Below are 21241 nucleotides of genomic sequence, written 5' to 3' on the forward strand. Positions count from 1 at the left end.
TTCAAGCAGCAGACTTTTTATTTATTAAATTATTTCATTCTATTTTCTTATAATGAATGGCTGGACCATTATTCTAGTTCTTTTACCTCTTGTTTCACTCCCTTCATCCTCATAGACTGTAAGCTCTTGTCAGCAGGGCCCTCACTCCTATTGTTCCATATGACTTCTTGTACTCTGTAATGTAATATTATATTTGTATATGTCCCCTATGATTTGTAAAGCGTTATGGAATTTGATGGTGCTATATAAATAAAGAAACCATTCAATACACCCGTGACAGAAAATCAAAGCACAAGTCCAACATACGTTGGAAAAAATTGCTCCTACCATTGCCTCCCCACTTCTACCAAACCAGACAAACAGTGGCACAATTGAGGTACCCCATGGCGTGGAGGTGACAGGATAAAAAACCTAAGGTGAAAAGGTGAAGTATTTTGCATGCATTTTCTGGATTCTATTTCTCCGAATGGGCTTAAAGGGGTATTCCCACATAGAAAAGTTTCTTAGGATAATAAAATAACACATTCTCGAATTCAATGTTATTAACAAAAATACAACATTCCACAGATATAACTCCAACCTGTCTCTATCAGTCCTGGTGTCCACAATTTCAGTTGCCCCTGGACCCGACTCTGTATTTTCTGACTAGGGTCAGCGGATATCTTGTTCTTCTGGCTGATGCTGCACTGAGCTGCTCTCTGCCTCTAGCCCACACCCTTGCATTCCAGGATGAGCTCACACACACTGCATAATACTTTGTCTGGGTTGCTGAAGTATAATACATGCTTTGACTTGGATTTCTGTTTTTCTTCATTTCTTTTTTACCTCCTTAGAATCTATAGGCTTTTATTCCATTCCTCCTACATCTTTATATACATTCTCTTTATACATATGACATACATATTGAATTTTGCATTTTTATACCTTCTACTCACATTCAATAATAATAATAATAATAATAATAATAATAATAATAATAATAATCTTTATTTATATAGCACCATCAAATTCTGTAGCGCTTTACAGATAATAGGGGACATATACAACTGTACATACAGTTATATGGAACAATAGGAGTGAGGGCCCTGCTCACGAGAGCTTGCAGACTATAAGGATGAGGGGGTGACACAAGAGCTTGTATAATGGTCCAGCCATTCTTTATAAGGGAACAATATAAAATAATTTAATAAATAATTTACTAAACAACGATGTTGCTGCTTGAACCAGCCATCAGCCGCCATCTTATTTACAGGGTCCTAGGTGAAAAAGAATGCAGAGAAGCCTGGAGCTTGGTATATATCTGCTGTTTGCCACATAACAGATGGGAGATAGGACATAGGATGGATTAGTAAAGGGAGAGTTGACGTTTCATGCAGTTAGCGAGTGTGATAGGCTTGCCTAAAGAGATGGGTTTTAAGAACACGTTTGAAGCTTTGGAGGGTGGGTTTTAGTCTGAGAGTCCGGGTAAGGGCATTCCAAAGAATTGGAGCAACTCGGGAGAAGTCCTGGATACGTGCATGTGAGGTTCGAATTAAGGAAGATATTAATCTAATGTTACTGGCAAATCGAAGAGCACGGGAAGGGCGATAGACTGAGATGAGAGAAGAGAGATAGGGAGGTGCAGCATTATTCAGAGCTTTGTGGATTAGGGTTATTATTTTAAAGTGAATACGGAAGGAGACAAGCAACCAGTGCAGTGATTGGCACAAACTGGAGGCATCCGTGTAGCGTTTGGCCTGAAAGACGAGCCTGTCTGCTGCATTTAGAATAGATTGAAGAGGAGAGAGTTTAGTGAGTGGAAGGCTGATTAGTAGGGAGTTACAGTAGTTTAGTCGAGAGTGAATAAGTGCAACAATTAGCATTTTAGAAGTTTCAAATATCAGAAACGGACAGATTCTGGAGATGTTTCTGAGATGCATACGGCAAAAGCGAGCAAGAGATTGAATATATGGTGAAAAAGAGAGGTCAGAGTCCAGCACAACCCCAAGACAGCGGGCCTGCTGCCTCGGTGCTATAGTGATCCCACAAACCGAGATGGAGAGGTCAGGGTTGGTTTGGTTAGTAGATGTTGGAAAGACAAGAAGTTTAGTCTTAGAAAGATTTAGTTTCAAGAAGAGAAATGATGTTAGAGACAGCAGAGAGACATTCACTAGTGTTCTGGATTAAGGCAGGGGTGATGTTACGTGCAGAAGTATATAGCTGGGTGTCATCAGCATAAAGATGATACTGGAAACCAAATCTGCTGATGGTTTGTCCAATGGGGGCAGTATAGAGAGAGAAGAGAAGAGGACCTAGGACTGAGCCCTGAGGAACCCCGACACTGAGAGGAAGATGAGAAGAGAAAGATCCAGAAAAGGAGACACTGAAAGTGCGGTCAGAGAGATACGAAGAAAACCAAGAGAGTGTGGTGTTCTTTAGGCCAATGGAGTGAAGCATCCTAAGGAGAAGCTGGTGGTCCACAGTATCGAACACTGCCGGTAGATCCAGGAGAATGAGGAGAGAATAGTCACCTTTGGATTTTGCAGTGAGGAGATCATTGAAGACTTTAGAAAGAGCAGTTTCAGTGGAGTGCATAGAGAGGAAACCAGATTGTAGCAGGTCAAGGAGGGAGTTAGCTGAGAGATAGCGGGTTAGTCGAGAATAGACCAAGCGTTCCAGGAGTTTGGAGATGAAAGGGAGGTTAGAAGCTGGTCTGTACTTAGTAGCATTGGATGGGTCCAGTGAAGGTTTCTTAAGTAAAGAGGTAACAACAGCATGCTTGAAAGAAGAGGGGACGACACCAGAAGAGAGAGAGAGATTGAAAATTTTAGTTAGGTGAGAAGTGACTGCTGGGGAGAGAGACTGTACCAGATGTGATGGGATGGGGTCACTGATGCAGGTAGTGGGGCGAGCAGAGGAAAGGAGCCTAGATACTTCTTCCTCTGTGACTGGCTCAAAGGAAGAGAGTGAACAAGATAAGTTATGGGAGGGAAGGGGATTGGAGGGGTGAGTGGATTGAGCAATTATTTCCTGGCGGATACAATAAATTTTATCCTTAAAGTAGGTGGCCAGATTTTCAGCCCCAAGGTCTGTGACAGGTGGCTGCACCTTTGGTGTTAGTAAGGAGTGAGGGGTATCAAAGAGCCTTTTGGGGTTGTTAGAGAGAGAGCATATGAGATTAGTAAAATAGACCTGTTTAGCAAGGTGAAGGGCAGAGTTATAAGTTTTTAGCATAAATTTGAGGTGTAGAATGTCTGTAGATGTGCGCAATTTTCTCCACAGACGTTCAGCCATCCTGAAGCACCGCCGAAAGAAACGAGTTTGTTCAGTATGACAAGGTTGCCTGCATGTGTGTTGAAAATTTCGGGTAGTGAGTGGTGCCATCTCATCTAGCGCGCTTCTGACAGTGTGATTATAGTGGTTAGTAGCCAGGTTTGGCAGGTGAAAGAGGAGATGGGGGATAGTGCAGACTGTAAGTCTTCTGTGAGTTGATGAGTATCTATTGCACGTGGGTTCCGGTATGAATTATGGGTGGAAGGATTATGAGAATGTAAAGGATTATTGAAAGTAAAAGAAAGGAGATTATGGTCTGAAAGTGGAAAGGAGGAATTGGTAAAATCAGATATTGAAGATGGTCGGGATAAGACCAAATCGAGGATGTTTCCCTCACTATGAGTGGGGGAAACCCAGAGTTGTGAAAGACCTAGAGAAGTAGTTAGTGCTAAGAGCTGAGAGGCAGGTGGGGAAATTGGAGTGTTAACAGGGATGTTGAAGTCTCCCATGATGATGGTTGGAATGTCACAGGATAGAAAGTGCTATACTAGGGCAATTAACAGATATATACCATTGCAGAGAGTGAGACTGGATTTAAAGACACAGTAGATGGGTGAAAAATGATTCAGCAATCAGAGATATATACCATTGCAGAGAGTGAGACTGGATGTAAAAACACAGTAGATGATTCATTTACATTGCAACACTTCTTCCCCCTTTACTCCCAAACCTGTACACTACTTCATACATAGTTTTACTATGTTATTTATCATCTGCTATCCACACACTGCCTCTCCCACTGGCTACTGCCTCTATCTGACCCTTCCAGGCCTCCGTACTTCAATGCGCACTTCCAGAAAGTCACTTCTGGTTCCGGGCCAGCACACTATGAAAGCCAACACACACACCACATGCATCAGCTATCACCCAGAATGGCAGTTCACACCACTAATACTCCTGCTCTGCATCCTTCCAGCAGTATTTTACCTCAGTTCACTCCACACACCTTAGCAATTCAGTAAGTATGTCCTTTCACTGCACTCTATGCATTATTTTGTTTGGTCTTTCCATATTGTTTTGTGCCTGTAGCTCACTATATGAATTACCGCTACCACCAGGATCCAGTCTACGCATTCAGTTTCTATACAATGCTCCACCACTATGATTACACTTTCAGAATTTGATCTACCATAGACCCATCTTTTGGCCTTTCATATTCCCACATATTCTCATACTCTCCTTATTAGGATATTGTGTAGCCCCTATATGTTCACCATAAGCTGACATACATACATGCATCAACTATAGAATTTTTACTGATTTACATACACATTGGGGCCTATTTACTAAGGGTATGTGGACCGCACTTTTGTCAGATATTCTGACGATTTCCGTTTTGCGCTGCACTAAGCAGGGTTTTTTTGTGCACATGATCGGATTTTGGGGCATCAGCACCGGCTTTCATGCAACACAAATCGGGGGGGGGGGGGGGGGCATCAGACGATCCAACTGATTCGGACTGAGCATGGGATTTAACATTTAAATTGTGTCGCAATCCAAGCACTAACATGCACTGGGAAGAAGAAGGTGAACTCTGGCTGACCTGAGGGGAGAAGCGACACATGCAGGATATCCGGCGCATGCTCGTAGTGAATCGCTGCACAATTCATGATCGTCTAACATTCCGGATCGGGGATCGCAACGTGGCTGGGTAAATAAATGTGCCCCATTGTCTTTTGTAGGTTGAGAATATTCCAGCGCACATGGGTCATATCTGCTTAATTATGTTGTTGTTTTTATTAATTTTTTGCACTTGGACATCGTACTCAGTATTTTTGTTTATTTCTTTATAGTATCTGTTGATGGTCCAGTGTGGACAAAAACATTATAATTTTTGGATTTCCTTATCTTTATGAGATTAAAAGAATAATCAATTTTGTGTATACATTTTAGAGTGCCAAGTCTATCAGTAAAAGTTATGTTAGAAGACACAGATCCCTAGTTTATCAAAATCATAGCTAGTCAGTAAGTCCTAGTGCCACTAGGATGTTATGATCTCAGGGATCAATTTTATTATTGTTAAATATAGTTAACAGCACTGTATCCACAATTAAATAGTAATTATGCTAGATTTCATGTAAATTAGTGTTCCCTTGATTGTCACTATTTGTATCACAGTCTGTATGCTATGCTGTACATTTCAGACTGTACTTGTTGTAGTCTTTGTACTGTAAACATTCAAAAACCTCCATTATCACTTAAGCTATGCTCCCACCAACTACATATCTCCAAATGTGTAATAATTGGCATAAAAATCAATTGGTGTATCTAGTCCTCTCCGCAGTACAGGGCACATATATGATAGTTGACCAGTATGTAGCTCCTTGGATATTAGCCCACAACATGTTTCGCCAGTAAAACTGACTTCCTCTGGGTTGTTGGGTTACTATAAAATTATATATACAGTCAGTCCCCGGGTTACATACAAAATAGGTACTGTAGGTCTGTTCTTAAGTTGAATTTGTATGTAAGTTGAAACTGTATATTTTATAATGGTAGATCCAGACAAAAAATTTTTTTGCCCCAATGACAATTGGAGTTTCAAAATTTTTTGCTGTAATTGGGCCAAGGATTATCAATACATCTTCATTACAGACACCTTACAGCTGATTATTTCAGTCTGGGACTATAGTAAAGCCTCCAGAGAGCTTCACCAGTGGTCACAGGGGGCAGAGGGGTCTGTCTTTAACTAGGGGTCGTCTGTAAGTCGGGTGTCCTTAAGTAGGGGACCGCCTGTATATATAAATTTTTAGCATCTTAAAACTCAATTCTAAAGTCATGTTCAAATGAACTGAAAACAGATGAATTAGGCTGGGAGAATAGAGGGAAGGGATAATTTTAGATGTTTCCTTTTTGGGGCTCTATATTGCCTAGAAATATGTTGTCACTATATGGGTTTGTTTGCTATAGAACCAGAGACAGCTAAAAGTATAGTGGGGATTTGGGTCTATATCTGAAGCTTGCATTCTCAATTATATCTACAGGCAATCCCTGTAGATATTAGTTTATTAATTGATGAACATTCAGTGATTATTATTAAGGCAGAAAAGGCACATGGGCAACTTATGTAAAATAGTAGCCAACCCATTTAAATATTTCTCCATTACTTAGTAGTAAAATTTGTAAAAATTATACTGATATCAGATGCACTATACATTTCTAAAAGAAAATTGCTAGTAGGAAGGGACTTAGCTATAAAAAAACATAAAGACAACCTATAGACAAAATGACAACATTCCTGAATGAAATCAACAAGCTTTAAGGTAGTTATACATTTTTAGTATTGTTTATTTGACCAGAAGAATTTTACAAACAACCATAAACGTAATCATTCAGATGGCTGACTTGGGAACTTTTAAAGAACCTAGGTGTCTAGCCACAGTAAAACCATCCACCGAAATGGAAGTATTCCTGTGCTAAGGGTGAATGCATTTGTTTTACTAAGATTTTTCCAAATAGTTTACCGTATATTCCTCTGTGTCTCTGCATTTGTTCTCTTCTTTTTACTAGATTTTTACTTTTTTACAAGCATTCATAAAATTCTGCACATCCGTCAGTAACTGGAATGAGTGCAGCCACCATGACACTGGCCTCCTTATGGGCTCACACAATAATATCACTTCATGGTTTGCCATAGGAGAGGCCTTTTAACAACTATAGAAAACACATTTTTAATCACTTTACCATTTATACAGTTTTCTAATTATTTTGCCATTTACACAGCTTTATATTTTTCCTGTTCCTGGTATCATAATAGTGATTGACAATGAAATTCTGGCAAAACTATTTCTATATTGACCTTCTTAACCTTTGCATGTTATTTATTTAAATATTTTTTTTTTTACTGTGAGAAATAAAATAATGTTGGGAAATCACCAGTATAAAAAAGATAAAGAGAGCTGAACTTTTAGTTTCAGGAGAGAAAGAAATATCTGACCTCTGCAGTGAGCTATACATATTTAGTAGCCAAAATATGTCAGATTTTTGGCAAAATTTATACTTGCAAATAAGTCTTTCAGAAACTTTGGGACCATTTTGATGAATCAAAAGGGGCCATGGATCAGTGGGAAAGGTACCCTAAGTTTAGACCCACTTTGCTGGTGTAAACTAATTCAACAGATGTAAGTTAGTCTAGAAGTCTTAGCCAGTCTAGCCAGTCTTAGTTGTCTGATATTAATAAAAACTTTACTGGTGGGCTTGGTAGGGTTGTGAAAAATAATTAAACCTAAAATTACATCCTTCAGCACTCCCCGTATCCCTTGGCACCATCTGTCTCTGCCGTGCCACTGTTTCCTTACAGGGGAATAGTCCAAACAAATACAATAAACAAGCTTCATTTTCCAGCCTAGTGTGTACATTGGTTTAGTTGCACGGGCTCTCAAACCCCATTATAGCCATCACGATTCTTAAGCAATACTCAGATCAAACGTATTATCCAAAGCCAGGTAAGGCTTTAAATACTTTTACTACCATACCCTGTCTTTGTTTTATACAAAACTTATCAAAAAGTTAATATACCTTACCCTAATCAATACAGTAATGTAACAAGCATAAGAAACATACAAAAATACAAAAATTACAAAAACACATTAAAATACACTGCTCATTGAGCCCTCCAGGATGCAAGGTGTCTAATCTAGTAATCCAATAAACCTCACGTTGGAGTAACCTCTTTTTTAATTCACTTCATTCTCTTGTGTGACATTCTCCAGTATTAACCAACGAAGATCACTTTCATTATGTTTATACTCCCGAAAGTGTCTAGCAACGCCTGTCTCATGTTTAACCCTCTTGCTTCCGTTCTTAAGTTCCTCTTCAGTTTTAGTGAGATATTGCCTAATAACTGATTTATGTTCATTTAGTCTAATTTTTATAGCTCTCGTTGTTTGCCCCAAATATGCCAACCCGCAAGGGCATTTTGGCATATAAATAACCGATTGACCATTACAAGTAAAAAACCCTTTGATCTGAATTTTAGTCCCTTTTCTTGGATGATTAAAGGAATCCCCTTTAATGATTCCAGTGCAACTCTGGCAAGATAGGCATGCAAAAGTGCCTTCTCTTTTTGCAGCTAAGAAGGTTTGACGAGACTTTTTCTTTTCTGCTATATCCGATCTAATCAGTTCATTCGCAATTGAGCGACCTTTTATATAAATACATTTTGGATGGTCTTTAAACAATGCTCCATACTTAGGATCATGGGACAGTATGGTCCAATATTTCATAATTGTTTTTTTAATAAGATAAGCATGTCTATCATATTGCGAGACATAGGAAACCTGGTCTCTCGATTTTTTAAATTTAGATGATCTAACAGCCTCCCTTTGTAAAGTAGACACCTCTAACCCTACTCTCTCTACTTCATCCCTCGGGTACCCACGATCAACATATTTTTGAATCAATTTTTATCTAAATGAATGGGTACCTGAGGGATGAAGTAGAGAGAGTAGGGTTAGAGGCGTCTACTTTACCAAGGGAGGCTGTTAGATCATCTCTTTTAGAGACCGCAGGGATTTCCAAATAACTGCCATGAGTAAAGAGCTAGTCACCCCAAAACAAGACCACCACCCACTGTATTTCTCTACAGGTCACACCACCCACATTAACCACTCCATAGCCATCACCATTTTCCTTAGGTTTCCCCCACTAGTTGTCTAGTGGGGGAAATGAGCCCTTCACCCTAGTGTTCTTAAGTGCAAAAAAAAAAAAAAAAAAAAAATATATATATATATATATATATATATATATATATATTGTATTCTTAAGCAATATATCTATCTATCTATCTATCTATCTATCTATCTATATATATATATATATATATATATATATATATTTATATATTATATATTTATATATAAGCAATATACCGTATTTTCCGGGCCATTAGGCGCACCGGAATATAAGGCGCATCAGTCCGATGTGCCTTATATATGGAATTATTCCATATATAAGGCGCATCGGACTATAAGGCGCAGGGTGGCCGGGGGCGTGTCGGAGTTCCGGGGGCGTGGCAGAGCGTGGCAGAGCGGAGACGGAGCGACCGGAGAGGTGAGCGGGGAAGGGGGTCCTTTCAGGGGGGAGGATGGCAGCGGACCATACTTACATGGGTCCCCGCTACCGGAGACAGCAGATCTCCTGCGGGAACTGCAGACCACGCGGCAGAAGTTGTTCGTCCCTCGTGGTCTGCAGTTCCCGCTGGAGATCTGCTGTCTCCGGTCTCCGGTAGCGGGGACCTATGTAAGTAGGGTCCGCTGCCCTGCGCCATACATAGGGCGCACCGGACTATAAGGCGCACTTTGGATTTCTAAGGAAATCCTAGGCTTTTATGTGCGCCTTATAGTCCGGAAAATACGGTATATATTTTTTTAGAAGTTATGTAATTGATCAAGAAGGAAGACATTTTGGGGATTCTCAAATTCAAAATACAGGAAAATACACATGTTCTTCAGGCTTAGTCAGTTCCAAGATATATTCTTTAAACAAAAATAGTGCTGTTTCTGACTACCTTGTTCCTATTGTTGTTTGTAGCAAAGTACATATTCCTGAAACAAAGAATATGGTGCACATCAGTTGGCTCTTCACTGTATTGTCGTTCTTCACGCATAGTGGCTCTGCTAGTATCAATGGAATGGCGATAATTCCTCCAAAAGCTAAAATGTAGTGCTGTAAAAATTGAGAAAATTAATCACAAGTTTGAAAAGAAACCACAAGACGATAAATGATCCTTAAAGCACCATTTCCTTAAAGCGTAGCCGTCATTTCAGATAATTGTTGATGTTGTTTACGGGGGAGTGTTATGAACATTTTCGTAATATACTTCATTCAGAAATTCTGAATGAAATTATAAAGAGACTAAGTGGCTCTTAGTTACCATGTTACGTCTAATTGCTATGCCTAATATGTCTACGGGATCTTTCTCCTATATTTCTTACACAGTGATGAGTGATGAGTTAACCCTTCCTGTTATCTCCCTGGCTGTAGTGTGCTATGAGCACTATATTCAAACATCAAGCTGAAAATAAAGGGGTAATCCTCACTGCCAGACCTAATAAAACACACACAGTGAAATTGGAAATAAGCTCATGCAGTCTCCATAGACACACACTATACAGTCTGGAAAAAAACATCTCTATGGGAGGGAGTAGCTTGATTTTTTTTTACAAACCAAGCAGAACTTTTTTTTTTAATTACATTTTTTTATTTTTCTTATGACAATATAACAAACATCAGTAAATATCAAATAACTCACAATTGGGAAATACAATTTTTAAAATAAAATATACACACTGACATATTTCCATTCTGCCACAATCCCATCACACAACCCCCCCACCCCCCCTCTAGCCGCGAGAAAGGAAAATGAAAGGAAAAAAAAACTGATTTTTCCAACTCCTCATAATTAGAGATGAGCGAGCACTAAAATGCTCGGGTACTCGTTATGCGAGACAAACTTTTCCCGATGCTCGAGTGCTCGTCTCGAATAACGAGCCCCATTTAAGTCAATGGGAGACTCAAGCATTATTCAAGGGGACCAAGGGTCTGCACAGGGAAGCTTGGCCAAACACCTGGGAACCTCAGAAAAGGATGGAAACACCACGGAAATGGACAGGAAACAGCAGGGGCAGCATGCATGGATGCCTCTGAGGCTGCTTAATCGCACCATTATGCCAAAATTATGGGCAACAGCATGGCCATGACAGAGTGACCGAATGAGGCTAGGTAGCATCTAAAACATCCAAATATTGACCCTGACACTATAAGGGACGGAATGCAGAGGAAGCGGCAGCAGTGGCAGGCTAGAGAGTGTCATGGCGACATACCCTAAATGGACTCAGGTTTCACCAAAGGAGGTGAAATGATTTCCTATGTGAACAAAAGGTTGACGGTATATTTAGTCGATAACACAGCATGGTGGCGACATAGTGACCAAGTTCCATAACATATCTGGTGAAACACCCGAAAAATGAGCCTGACACAGCTCTTTTGATAAGGGGACGACATGTGGAGGCAGCCATGGAGACGACTTCCATGATTAAGAGCGACAGTATTGGGCATTCATATTGCGCTGCTATGATTGCAACTTCAGGTCTCCAGCATGGCGGCGACAGATGGGCCGAGTTCCACTATGTATCTGGTGAAACACCTGAAAATTCTGCCTGACACAGCTCGTTTGATAAGGGGATGATGTGCTGCATATCCTCTCGTGCTCCAGCGTCTGGGGTATAGAGAGTTGAAATGAGACATTGGTGGACGCTGTGGAGGATCGTGGAGGCAAAATGGACAGGAAAGAGCAGGGGCAGCATGCATGGATGCCTCTGAGGCTGCCTAATCTTGGAATGGAGCTGGCGGTCCACTGCCAGGCGAGATTTCGCCTGTCCAAGCCCCTGTCTCTCGGCTCCTCCCCACCCAAAATGGGCCTGGGGGCCAGAAGCGTTTACTTTGAAAAAATTATAAATTTCAAAGCAGGCCGGGTCGTTTGACTATTTCACCTTGGAATAATGGAATAGCATAGTGGTTCTATTTTTAATTGTTTTTCCGGAAATGGTTCCATGATTAAGAGCGACAGTATGGGGCATCCATATTGCGCTGCTATGATTGCAACTTCAGGTCTCCAGCATGGCGGCGACAGATGGGCCGAGTTCCACTATGTATCTGGTGAAACACCTGATATTCTGCCTGACACAGCTCGTTTGATAAGGGGACGATGTATGGAGGCAGTGAACTAGTAGTAGATTAAAGGTGCTGCAGTTAAAACTATATTAGTTGGATCTTGAGATGGAGCTGGCGCTCCGCTGCCAGGTGAGCTTTCGCCAATCCAAGCCCCTGTCTCTAGGCTACTCCCCAAACAGCACTTCTAAGAACCTTTTGTATAAGATCAAGTGTAGTAGCGTTCTTATAAGTTTAGGATATGCAGGGGGAGGGGAATGTAAACAGATGCGCAAGAAGCGCTGAAATAATATCGGTAAATGATAAAAGTTTGCCAGTATATTTTGTGGATTACACAGCAGGGTGGCGACAAAGTTAACAAGTTTGATGTGGAAGCCATGAAAACAACCCAAAATTCTGCCTGACACAGCTCGTTTGATAAGGGGACCATGTATGGAGGCAGTGAACTAGTAGTAGATTAAAGGTGCTGCAGTTAAAACTATGTTAGTTGGATCTTGAGATGGAGCTGGCGCTCCGCTGCCAGGCAAGCTTTCACCAATCCAAGCCCCTGTCTCTAGGCTACTCCCCAAACAGCACTTCTGAGAACCTTTTGTATAAGATCAAGTGTAGTAGCGTTCTTATAAGTTTAGGATATGCAGGGGGAGGGGAATGTAAACAGATGCGCAAGAAGCGCTGAAATAATATCGGTAAATGATAAAAGTTTGCCAGTATATTTGGTGGATTACACAGCAGGGCGGCGACAAAGTTAACAAGTTTGATGTGGAAGCCATGAAAACAACCCAAAATTCTGCCTGACACAGTTCGTTTGATAAGGAGACCATGTATGGAGGCAGCTATATGGACGACTTTTGGAGGCAGCGATGGCGATGACATGTGGAGGTAGCAATGGAGACAACGTGTGGAGCCAGCTAAAAAGACGACATGTGGAGGCTGCTATGGAGACAATATAATTTGGATAGTTACTGTATGTGGCAGTCCAAAAACGTTTTCAAACCAGAGGAGAAGGTAGGTGGTCCTCCAGAAAAATTAAATAAATTGAGTGCCTGTATGTGGCAGTCCAAAAAAGTTTTCAAACCAGAGGAGCAGGTAGGTGGTCCTCCAGAAAAATTAAATAAATTGAGTGCCTGTATGTGGCAGTCCAAAAAAGTTTTCAAACCAGAGGAGCAGGTAGGTGGTCCTCCAGAAAAATTAAATAAATTGAGTGCCTGTATGTGGCAGTCCAAAAAAGTTTTCAAACCAGAGGAGCAGGTAGGTGGTCCTCCAGAAAAATTAAATAAATTGAGTGCCTGTATGTGGCAGTCCAAAAAAGTTTTCAAACCAGAGGAGCAGGTAGGTGGTCCTCCAGAAAAATTAAATAGATTGAGTGCCTGTATGTGGCACTCCCAAAAATTGCATAAAACAGAGGACCGGGTAGGTGGCCCTCCAGAAAAATTAAATACATAGAGTACTATAGCTAGAGCCAGAGCCAAAAAATAGCCAGTTTCCTATGCTTTAGTGTACAAAGAGGAGGAGAAGGAGGACAATGAGGAGGAGGAGTGCATACATTATTCAGGTTGAGCTTCTTTCACCTGGTGGAGAATGAAAATCCGGAGAAATCCAGGCTTTATTCATCTTGATAAGCGTCAGCCTGTCAGCGCTGTCAGTCGACAGGCGTGTACGCTTATCGGTGATGATGCCACCAGCTGCACTGAAAACCCGCTCGGACAACACGCTAGCGGCAGGGCAGGCAAGAACCTCCAAGGCGTACAGCGCCAGTTCGTGCCACATGTCCAGCTTTGAAACCCAGTAGTTGTAGGGAGCTGTGTGATCATTTAGGTTGATGGTATGGTCAGCTACGTGCTCCCTCACCATCTTTCTGTAAAGATCAGCCCTACTCTGTTGAGACTGGGGACAGGTGACAGTGTCTTGCTGGGGTGACATAAAACTGGCAAAGGCCTTGTAAAGCATACCCCAGCCTGTGCTGAAATAGCTGCCTGCTCGCCTACTCTCCCTCGCTACTTGTCCCGCAGAAGTACGCCCTCTGCCGCTAGCGCTGTCAGAATGGAAATACTGTTTCAGCTTGTGCACCAGGGCCTGCTGGTATTCATGCATTCTCACACTCCTTTCCTCTCCAGGGATGAGAGTGGAAAGATTTTGCTTGTACCGTGGGTCCAGGAGAGTGAATACCCAGTAATCGGTGCTGGAATAAATTCTTTGAATGCGAGGGTCACGGGATAGGCAGCCTAGCATGAAATCTGCCATATGCGCCAGAGTCCCAACGCGCAAGAATTCACTCCCGTCACTGGCCTGACTGCCCATTTCCTCCACCTCCAACTCCTCCAACTCCTCTTCTTCTGCCCATACACGCTGAACAGTGAAGGACTGAACAATGGTCCCCTATTCTGTCTCGCCAACATTCTCCTCCTCTTCCTCCTCATCCTCCTCCACCTCCTCCGATATGAACTGACAAACAGACCTAAGGGTGCTTTGGCTATCAACAAGGTAATCTTCTTCCCCCGTCTCTTGTGACGAGCGCAAAGCTTCCGACTTCATGCTGACCAGAGAGTTTTTCAACCGGCCAAGCAGCAGGATGGTGAGGCTGATGATGGCGGCATCGCCACTGACCATCTGTGTTGACTCCTCAAAGTTACTCAGCACCTGACAGATATCAGACATCCACGTCCACTCCTCATTGTAGACTTGAGGAAGCTGACTGACCTGACTACCAGTTCTGGTGGAAGTTGTCATCTAGCAGTCTACAATCGCTCTGCGCTTCTGGTAAACTCTGGATAACATGGTTAATGTTGAATTCCACCTCGTGGGCACGTCGCACAACAGTCGGTGAGCGGGCAGTTGGAGGCGGCGCTGCGCTGCCCTGAGAGTGGCAGCATTTGTGCTGGACTTCCTGAAATGCGCACAGATGCGGCGCACCTTCGTGAGCAAATCAGACAGATTGGGGTATGTCTTGAGGAAACACTGAACTATGAGATTTAACACATGGGCCAGGCATGGCACATGTGTCAGTCTGCCGAGTGGCAGAGCCGCCACCAGGTTACGGCCGTTGTCACACACAACCATGCCTGGCTTCAGGTTCAGCGGTGCCAGCCACAGATCAGTCTGCGCCGTGATGCCCTGTAATAGCTCTTGGGCGGTGTGCCTTTTATCGCCTAGGCTCAGCAGTTTGAGCACCGCCTGCTGTCGCTTAGCGACGGTACTGCTGCTGTGCCTAGAGCCACCGACTGATGGCGCCATGCCCACGGATGGTAATTCGGAGGAGGTGGTGGAGGAGGGGTGGGAGGAGGACGAGGCATAGTAGGCCTTTGAGACCTGGACCGAGGTAGGCCCCGCAATCCTCGGCGTCGGCAGTATATGAGCAGCCCCAGGGTCAGACTCGGTCCCAGCCTCCACCAAGTTAACCCAATGTGCCGTCAGCGATATATAGTGGCCCTGCCCGGCAGCACTCGTCCACTTGTCCGTGGTCAGGTGGACCTTGTCAGAAACGGCGTTGGTCAGGGCACGGATGATGTTCTCTGACACGTGCTTGTGCAGGGCTGGGACGGCACATCGGGAAAAGTAGTGGCGGCTGGGGACCGAATACCGAGGGGCGGCCGCCGCCATGAGGTTTCGAAAGGCCTCGGTCTGTACCAGCCTATAGGGCAGCATCTCCAGGCTAAGCAACTTGGAGTTGTGGACGTTGAGGGCTTGGGCGTGTGGGTGGGTTGTGCTTTACTTCCTTTTGCGCTCCAGCGTCTGGGGTATGGAGAGCTGAACGCTGGTGGATGCTGTGGAGGATCGTGGAGGCGAAGATGGGGTTTTCGCACGGGAGGTGTTTGGGCCATGGTCCTGGGCAGGGGGCTGACTAGCAGATGACACAGGGGAAGGAGCAGTGGTATGCCCAGCCGGAGGTGAACGGGCTTGGTGCCATTGAGTGGGGTGTTTAGCATTCAGATGCCTGCGCATACTGGTGGTAGTTAAGCTAGTAGTGGTGGAACCCCTGCTGATCCTGGTTTGGCAAAGTTTGCACACCACTGTCCGTCGGTCATCCGGTGTTTCTTTAAAGAACCTCCAGACTTCTGAAAATCTAGCCCTCGCCAAGGGAGCTTGAATACGGGCAACATTTGGCGCTGATGCACCAGCTCTGGCCCTGCCTCTCCGTCTGGCCCCACCACTGCCTCTTCCAACCTGTTCTGCTATAGGACTCGCCTCCGTCTCAGAAGCACTGTGTTCACCCGGCCTATCAACCCAGCTTGGGTCTGTCACCTCATCATCCTCCGATCCCTCAGTCTGCTCCCCCCTCGGACTTCCTGCCCTGACAACAACTTCACCACTGTCTGACAACCGTGTCTCCTCATCGTCTGACACCTCTTTACACACTTCTTCCACTACGTCAATAATGTCATCATCACCCACAGACTGCGACCGGTGGAAAACCTGGGCATCGGAAAATTGCTCAGCAGCAACCGGACAAGTGGTTTGTGACTGTGGGAAGGGTCCAGAAAACAGTTCCTCAGAGTATGCCGGTTCAAATGCCAAATTTTGCTGGGAGGGGGCAGACTGGGGGGAAGGAGGCTGAGGTGGAGGAGCTGGAGGAGTGCTGATTTCGGTGACATGGGTGGACTGCGTGGAAGACTGACTCGTGGACAAATGACTAGAAGCATTGTCCGCAATCCACGACATCACCTCTTCGCACTGTTCTGGCCTCAACAGTGCTCTACCACGAGTCCCAGTAACTTGAGACATGATGAACCTAGGGAGTGTAGCTCTGCGGCGTTCCCCTGCTCCCTCATCAGCAGGTGGTGTCTCACCCCGCCCAGGACCACGGCCTCTGACCCCTGCAGTAGTTGGACGCCCACGTCCACGCCCTCGTCCTCTAACCCTAGCCCTCGGGTTAAACATTTTCCAAATTAAAGTGTAAACTTCAAAAAAAAAATTTTTGTGTTTTTTTTTTAAACAAAACGATGCTATCCTATTGCTATGGCTAGTTTCTAACCTACACTGACAGCACACAACTGGATTTTGTGCTGTGCCTGATAATTTGAGCTATAGAAAGAAATAAAGGTAAAAAAAAATAAATCAGCAGACTCTGCCTAATTCTAATCAAACCCCTAATAAATTGTCCCACTTCGGTGTTTGAGGTGGATATGCGTGTCACTAAGAGCTAAACACAACGGTCGCAAGTCTCCCACCAAATTCCTCACAATATGGTACTAGCTGCACTACTAATGCCAGCAAGCCCAGCCACAAGCAAACAAAAGAAAGGAAAATATAACGCTATTGTAGGCCTAAGGAAGCCGTTGGGGTTCTCCTATGGCTATTTTCTAGCCTACAGTGAAAGCACACTGCTTTGCAATATGACTTTGAGCTATGAAAAGAAATAAAGGTAAAAAAAAAATAAATCAGCAGACTCTGCCTAATTCTAATCAAACCCCTAATAAATTGTCCCACTTCGGTGTTTGAGGTGGATATGCGTGTCACTAAGAGCTAAACACAACGGTAGCAAGTCTCCCTGCAAATTCCTCACAATATGGTACTAGCTGCACTACTAATGCCAGCAAGCCCAGCCACAAGCAAACAAAAAAAAGTAAAATAAAACGTTATTGTAGCCCTAAGAAGGACTGTTGGGTTCTTGTAGAATCACTCCTGCCTAACACTATTCTAATAGAACAGCCTAACGCTTTCCCTGACCAGCAGCAGCTCTCTCCCTAGCGGCATCCAGACAGAGAATGATCCGAGCAGCGCGGGCAGGGGCTAGTCTATTCCAGGGTCACCTGATCTGGCCAGCCAACCACTGCTATTGACGTGTAAGGGTACCACGTCATGCTGGGTGGAGTGCAGAGTCTCCTGGCTTGTGATTGGCTCTGTTTCTGGCCGCCAAAAAGCAAAACGGCGGGAGATGCCATTTTCTCGAGCTGGCGAAATACTCGTCCGAGCAACGAGTATGTTCGCTCATCTCTACTCATAATACCTGAAACCTATTCCCTCCTACCAACCAGATCTTATTCCCTTTGTGGAGAGTCCCCCTTCTCAGGTGACTAATCCTTTCCCAAGCTTTAACTTTTTGATTCAATCCATTCCATAAAGGAAGGGGTTTGAGTATTGCCCCACTTTTTTGCTATCCCTAATCTTGACAATAATAACATTTTGTTCATTTCTTGTTTTTTGCCTAATTGATCCCTGAGCAGAACTTAGTTACTGTTAACAAAGTATATAAGAAAATTGTTCAATACAACTGCCCCTGCACAATATTAAAAATGATCTCAAGTGATTGTTACACTTTAAAGAACAGTACTTACACTTTCAGCCAGGTAAGGACAGATGTGCTGAGCAGGGACTATAAACTGCTCTGGTAAAAATAGTGCTTATAGAATGCTAAAGCCAAGTAGGGAGCAGAAAGAATTAAAACTATTAAAACTATTTGCTACATATTTTGAGGATGAAAAGGAGGTGGAAGGATCTACAGGACTGGTCACCAGCCACATTCAAAGTAAGGTCTCTGTTGTTTTTTACTATGCAGTTTGTATTCACTGCAGACAGGACGTGAGTGCACAGAATTTAATGTGTTTAGATGTTGGTGAATAACCGCAAAGGCATATTTTATTTTGGTCTATTTTTAATTGGACGAATGAGTTAATTAACGTTAATAAGGGACATTAATCATGCCCTCACTCCAGAATTATGGCTTCAAGATGTCATTAAAAAAGAATTTACTGCAGAAAAATCTGCTGAAAACCCCTCATCGGCTCATACTCAAGTCTATGGAAAAAAATCTGTACTCGCCTTCCCAACAACCCCCGAAGGTCCTCTTCTGTCTTCTATGGCTCAGGCTCCATCTTCGGCTACCCGCACACTGCATCACACACACCATGGTGACAGCCACTTGCTGACATCATAGTGTGTGCACCACCATCGGCACACACTATGATATTAGCATTCAGCTGATGTCATTTATATACAACGGCAGTGCGCGGGTACCCAGAGCCGGTGCTTCAGAAGACAGAAGAGGACCTGCGAAGGACATTGGAAAGGTGAGTACATAGTTTTTATTTTAATAGGCTGGGCACAGGGGGCTGCTATATACAAGGGGACAGGCACTGGCTATATACTAAGGGGGCAGGCACTGGCTATACAGTTGGGGGCTGCTGGCTATATACAAGGGGGCAGACAAGAGCTTTATACCAGGGGGAAGGGGGCTGCTGGCTATATACTAAGGGGCATGGGCTGCTGGCTATATATTAGTGGGCAGGGACTGTCTCTATACTGGGGGCTGATGGCTATATAAAGGCTGCTGGCTATATACTGGGTGTAGGCTGTAACCAATGCATTTCACCACTAGGCTTATACTCAAGCCAATAGGTTTTCCCAGTTTTTTTTGTTTTAATATTAGGTTCCTCGGCTTATACTTGTGTCAGCTTATACTCAAGTATATACTGTAATTTTAAAGCCACTTGTGCAGAAATGTTGGGACTTTGTTCCTTTTGAGTGTGGCAAAGTGATGGGGCAAATAATCAAGTTATAAATTTGACACTTTTTTTAGGTCAAAGCAGTCTACTGACTTTATACAGTTCCAAGATAGTAAATTCCCTCAAACAGTTGCATGGAAATTACAGATATCAAGCATCTGTGTGCTGCCCAAGATTTTTTCAGACATAAAATAAAAAATTACTTACAGTAAATTTCTTAAAATTAACACATCACTGAAAAATGGATGAGACAAATCCAGAAGTCAGTAGGAGCATGTGTTACATGTGTGTCTATAGAGAACACAAACAGCACACGTCCATAAAAACACTCAAGTGAATAATACTATTCACTAAGTCTAAAACACTGTTATCTTTAGGTGAATATATTTGTAACATATTACAGTATGTAATTGTAATTGGTTGTTTTATTAGCTTAATAAATTATTGATTACAAATATTATATATTTGTAAAAGTAGATCATGGACTCCTGTCTGTTTTTTGGTGTGTACTTATTCCTCATACTGATATAGTGGATAATTGTTATTTGTGGAAAAACAAAGTTTAATTCACTGTTTTTTTCACAGGTCTTTTGCTCTGCTATAAGCAGAGTACTCATATTACGCATCTTGAAGCTGAGTGCCAGGTGTGGTTTGAATGATGGATGGCCGAATCTGCAGTCGGGGCGATATTCACGAACTCAACATATACCTTCTCCTCAGTTCACTCTCTGGTCTCTTGATACTTTTTGTTCCACCTCCTCAAATGTGCTATTTCTGTATTCTGACCCTTGTTACTTTTGACGCAGTACTACCTCGTGCATCGGCTGCGGGCGAATGGAGAGGGCTCACAAGTCCTCTACATAGCCAGTAAGTCTTTGCTGCATATTGCTAGCACCTATCGTGGGTGTTAACCCATACATCACCGCCAGCGTCTCCAAAAACATGGCGGCGCCACCATCTTGCTGAAAATCGTTGTTCTAAGTGATGTCATCAGGGGTCTTCCAGCTGTCTTTTTTTAACCCATTCATTACAATGTGTGATTCGTAGTAGTATGGCAGTATATGGTAGGATCAATCAGAAAACCTAGGGTTAAAATCCCCTAGGGGGTTTGAAAAATAGTAAAAAAATAAATAACAATGTTAAAAAAAAACATTATATGAAAAACAACTAAAAATTCTAATCACCCCCCCCTTTCTTTAGAAGTCATATAAATATAAATAAACAGTAAAAATCATAAACACATTACAGTAGGTATCACCGTGTCCAAAAATAACCGATCTATTAAAATATAAAGTTTTTTACTGTGTTTAATAAAATAGCACCCAAAGTCAAAAATGGCACTTTTTTGCCATTTAGAAAAAAGTGATCAAAAGGCTGTACAGTCCTAAAAATAGAAGCATTGAAAACGTCATCAAACATCAGCTCTGTAAACCGAAGTATGGAAAAATTATTAGCGCCAGAAGATGACAAAATAAAAATAAAATTCTACAGGAGCTTTTAATTCTTGCAAATGTGTGAAAATCTATACAAATTTGGTATCCCCTTGATCCTACCGAACCAAAGAATAAAGTAGACAAGGGGCGAACTGTGAAAGCTGTAAAATCCAAGCCCACAAGAAAACGTATATGTATTTTTTCACCAATTTTTTCACTGCATTTGGATTTTTTTCCCGCTTCCCAGTACATGGCATGGAATATTCAATACTGTCATAATGAAGTGCAATTTGTTATGCAGAAAACAAGCCCTCACACAGCTCTTTACATGGAAAAATAAAAAAGTTATAACATTTTGAAGGTGGGGAGTGAAAAATAAAAACGGCA

General features: G+C 42.8%; 1 protein-coding gene across 1 annotated transcript in view; it reads right to left on the reverse strand.

The window, feature by feature from the left end:
• The window catches only part of LOC140128461 (solute carrier family 23 member 1-like), a 148595-nt gene that overhangs the window by 111954 nt on the left and 15400 nt on the right, over positions 1 to 21241 (reverse strand). The window contains exon 3 of the mRNA XM_072150168.1: positions 9821 to 9978. Coding sequence (XP_072006269.1) covers positions 9821 to 9978 — 158 coding nt within the window. The remainder of the gene's footprint in view (positions 1 to 9820; positions 9979 to 21241) is intronic.

The sequence above is a fragment of the Engystomops pustulosus genome, chromosome 4 (genome assembly GCF_040894005.1).
Source record: "Engystomops pustulosus chromosome 4, aEngPut4.maternal, whole genome shotgun sequence".
Taxonomy (NCBI): Eukaryota; Metazoa; Chordata; class Amphibia; order Anura; family Leptodactylidae; genus Engystomops; species Engystomops pustulosus.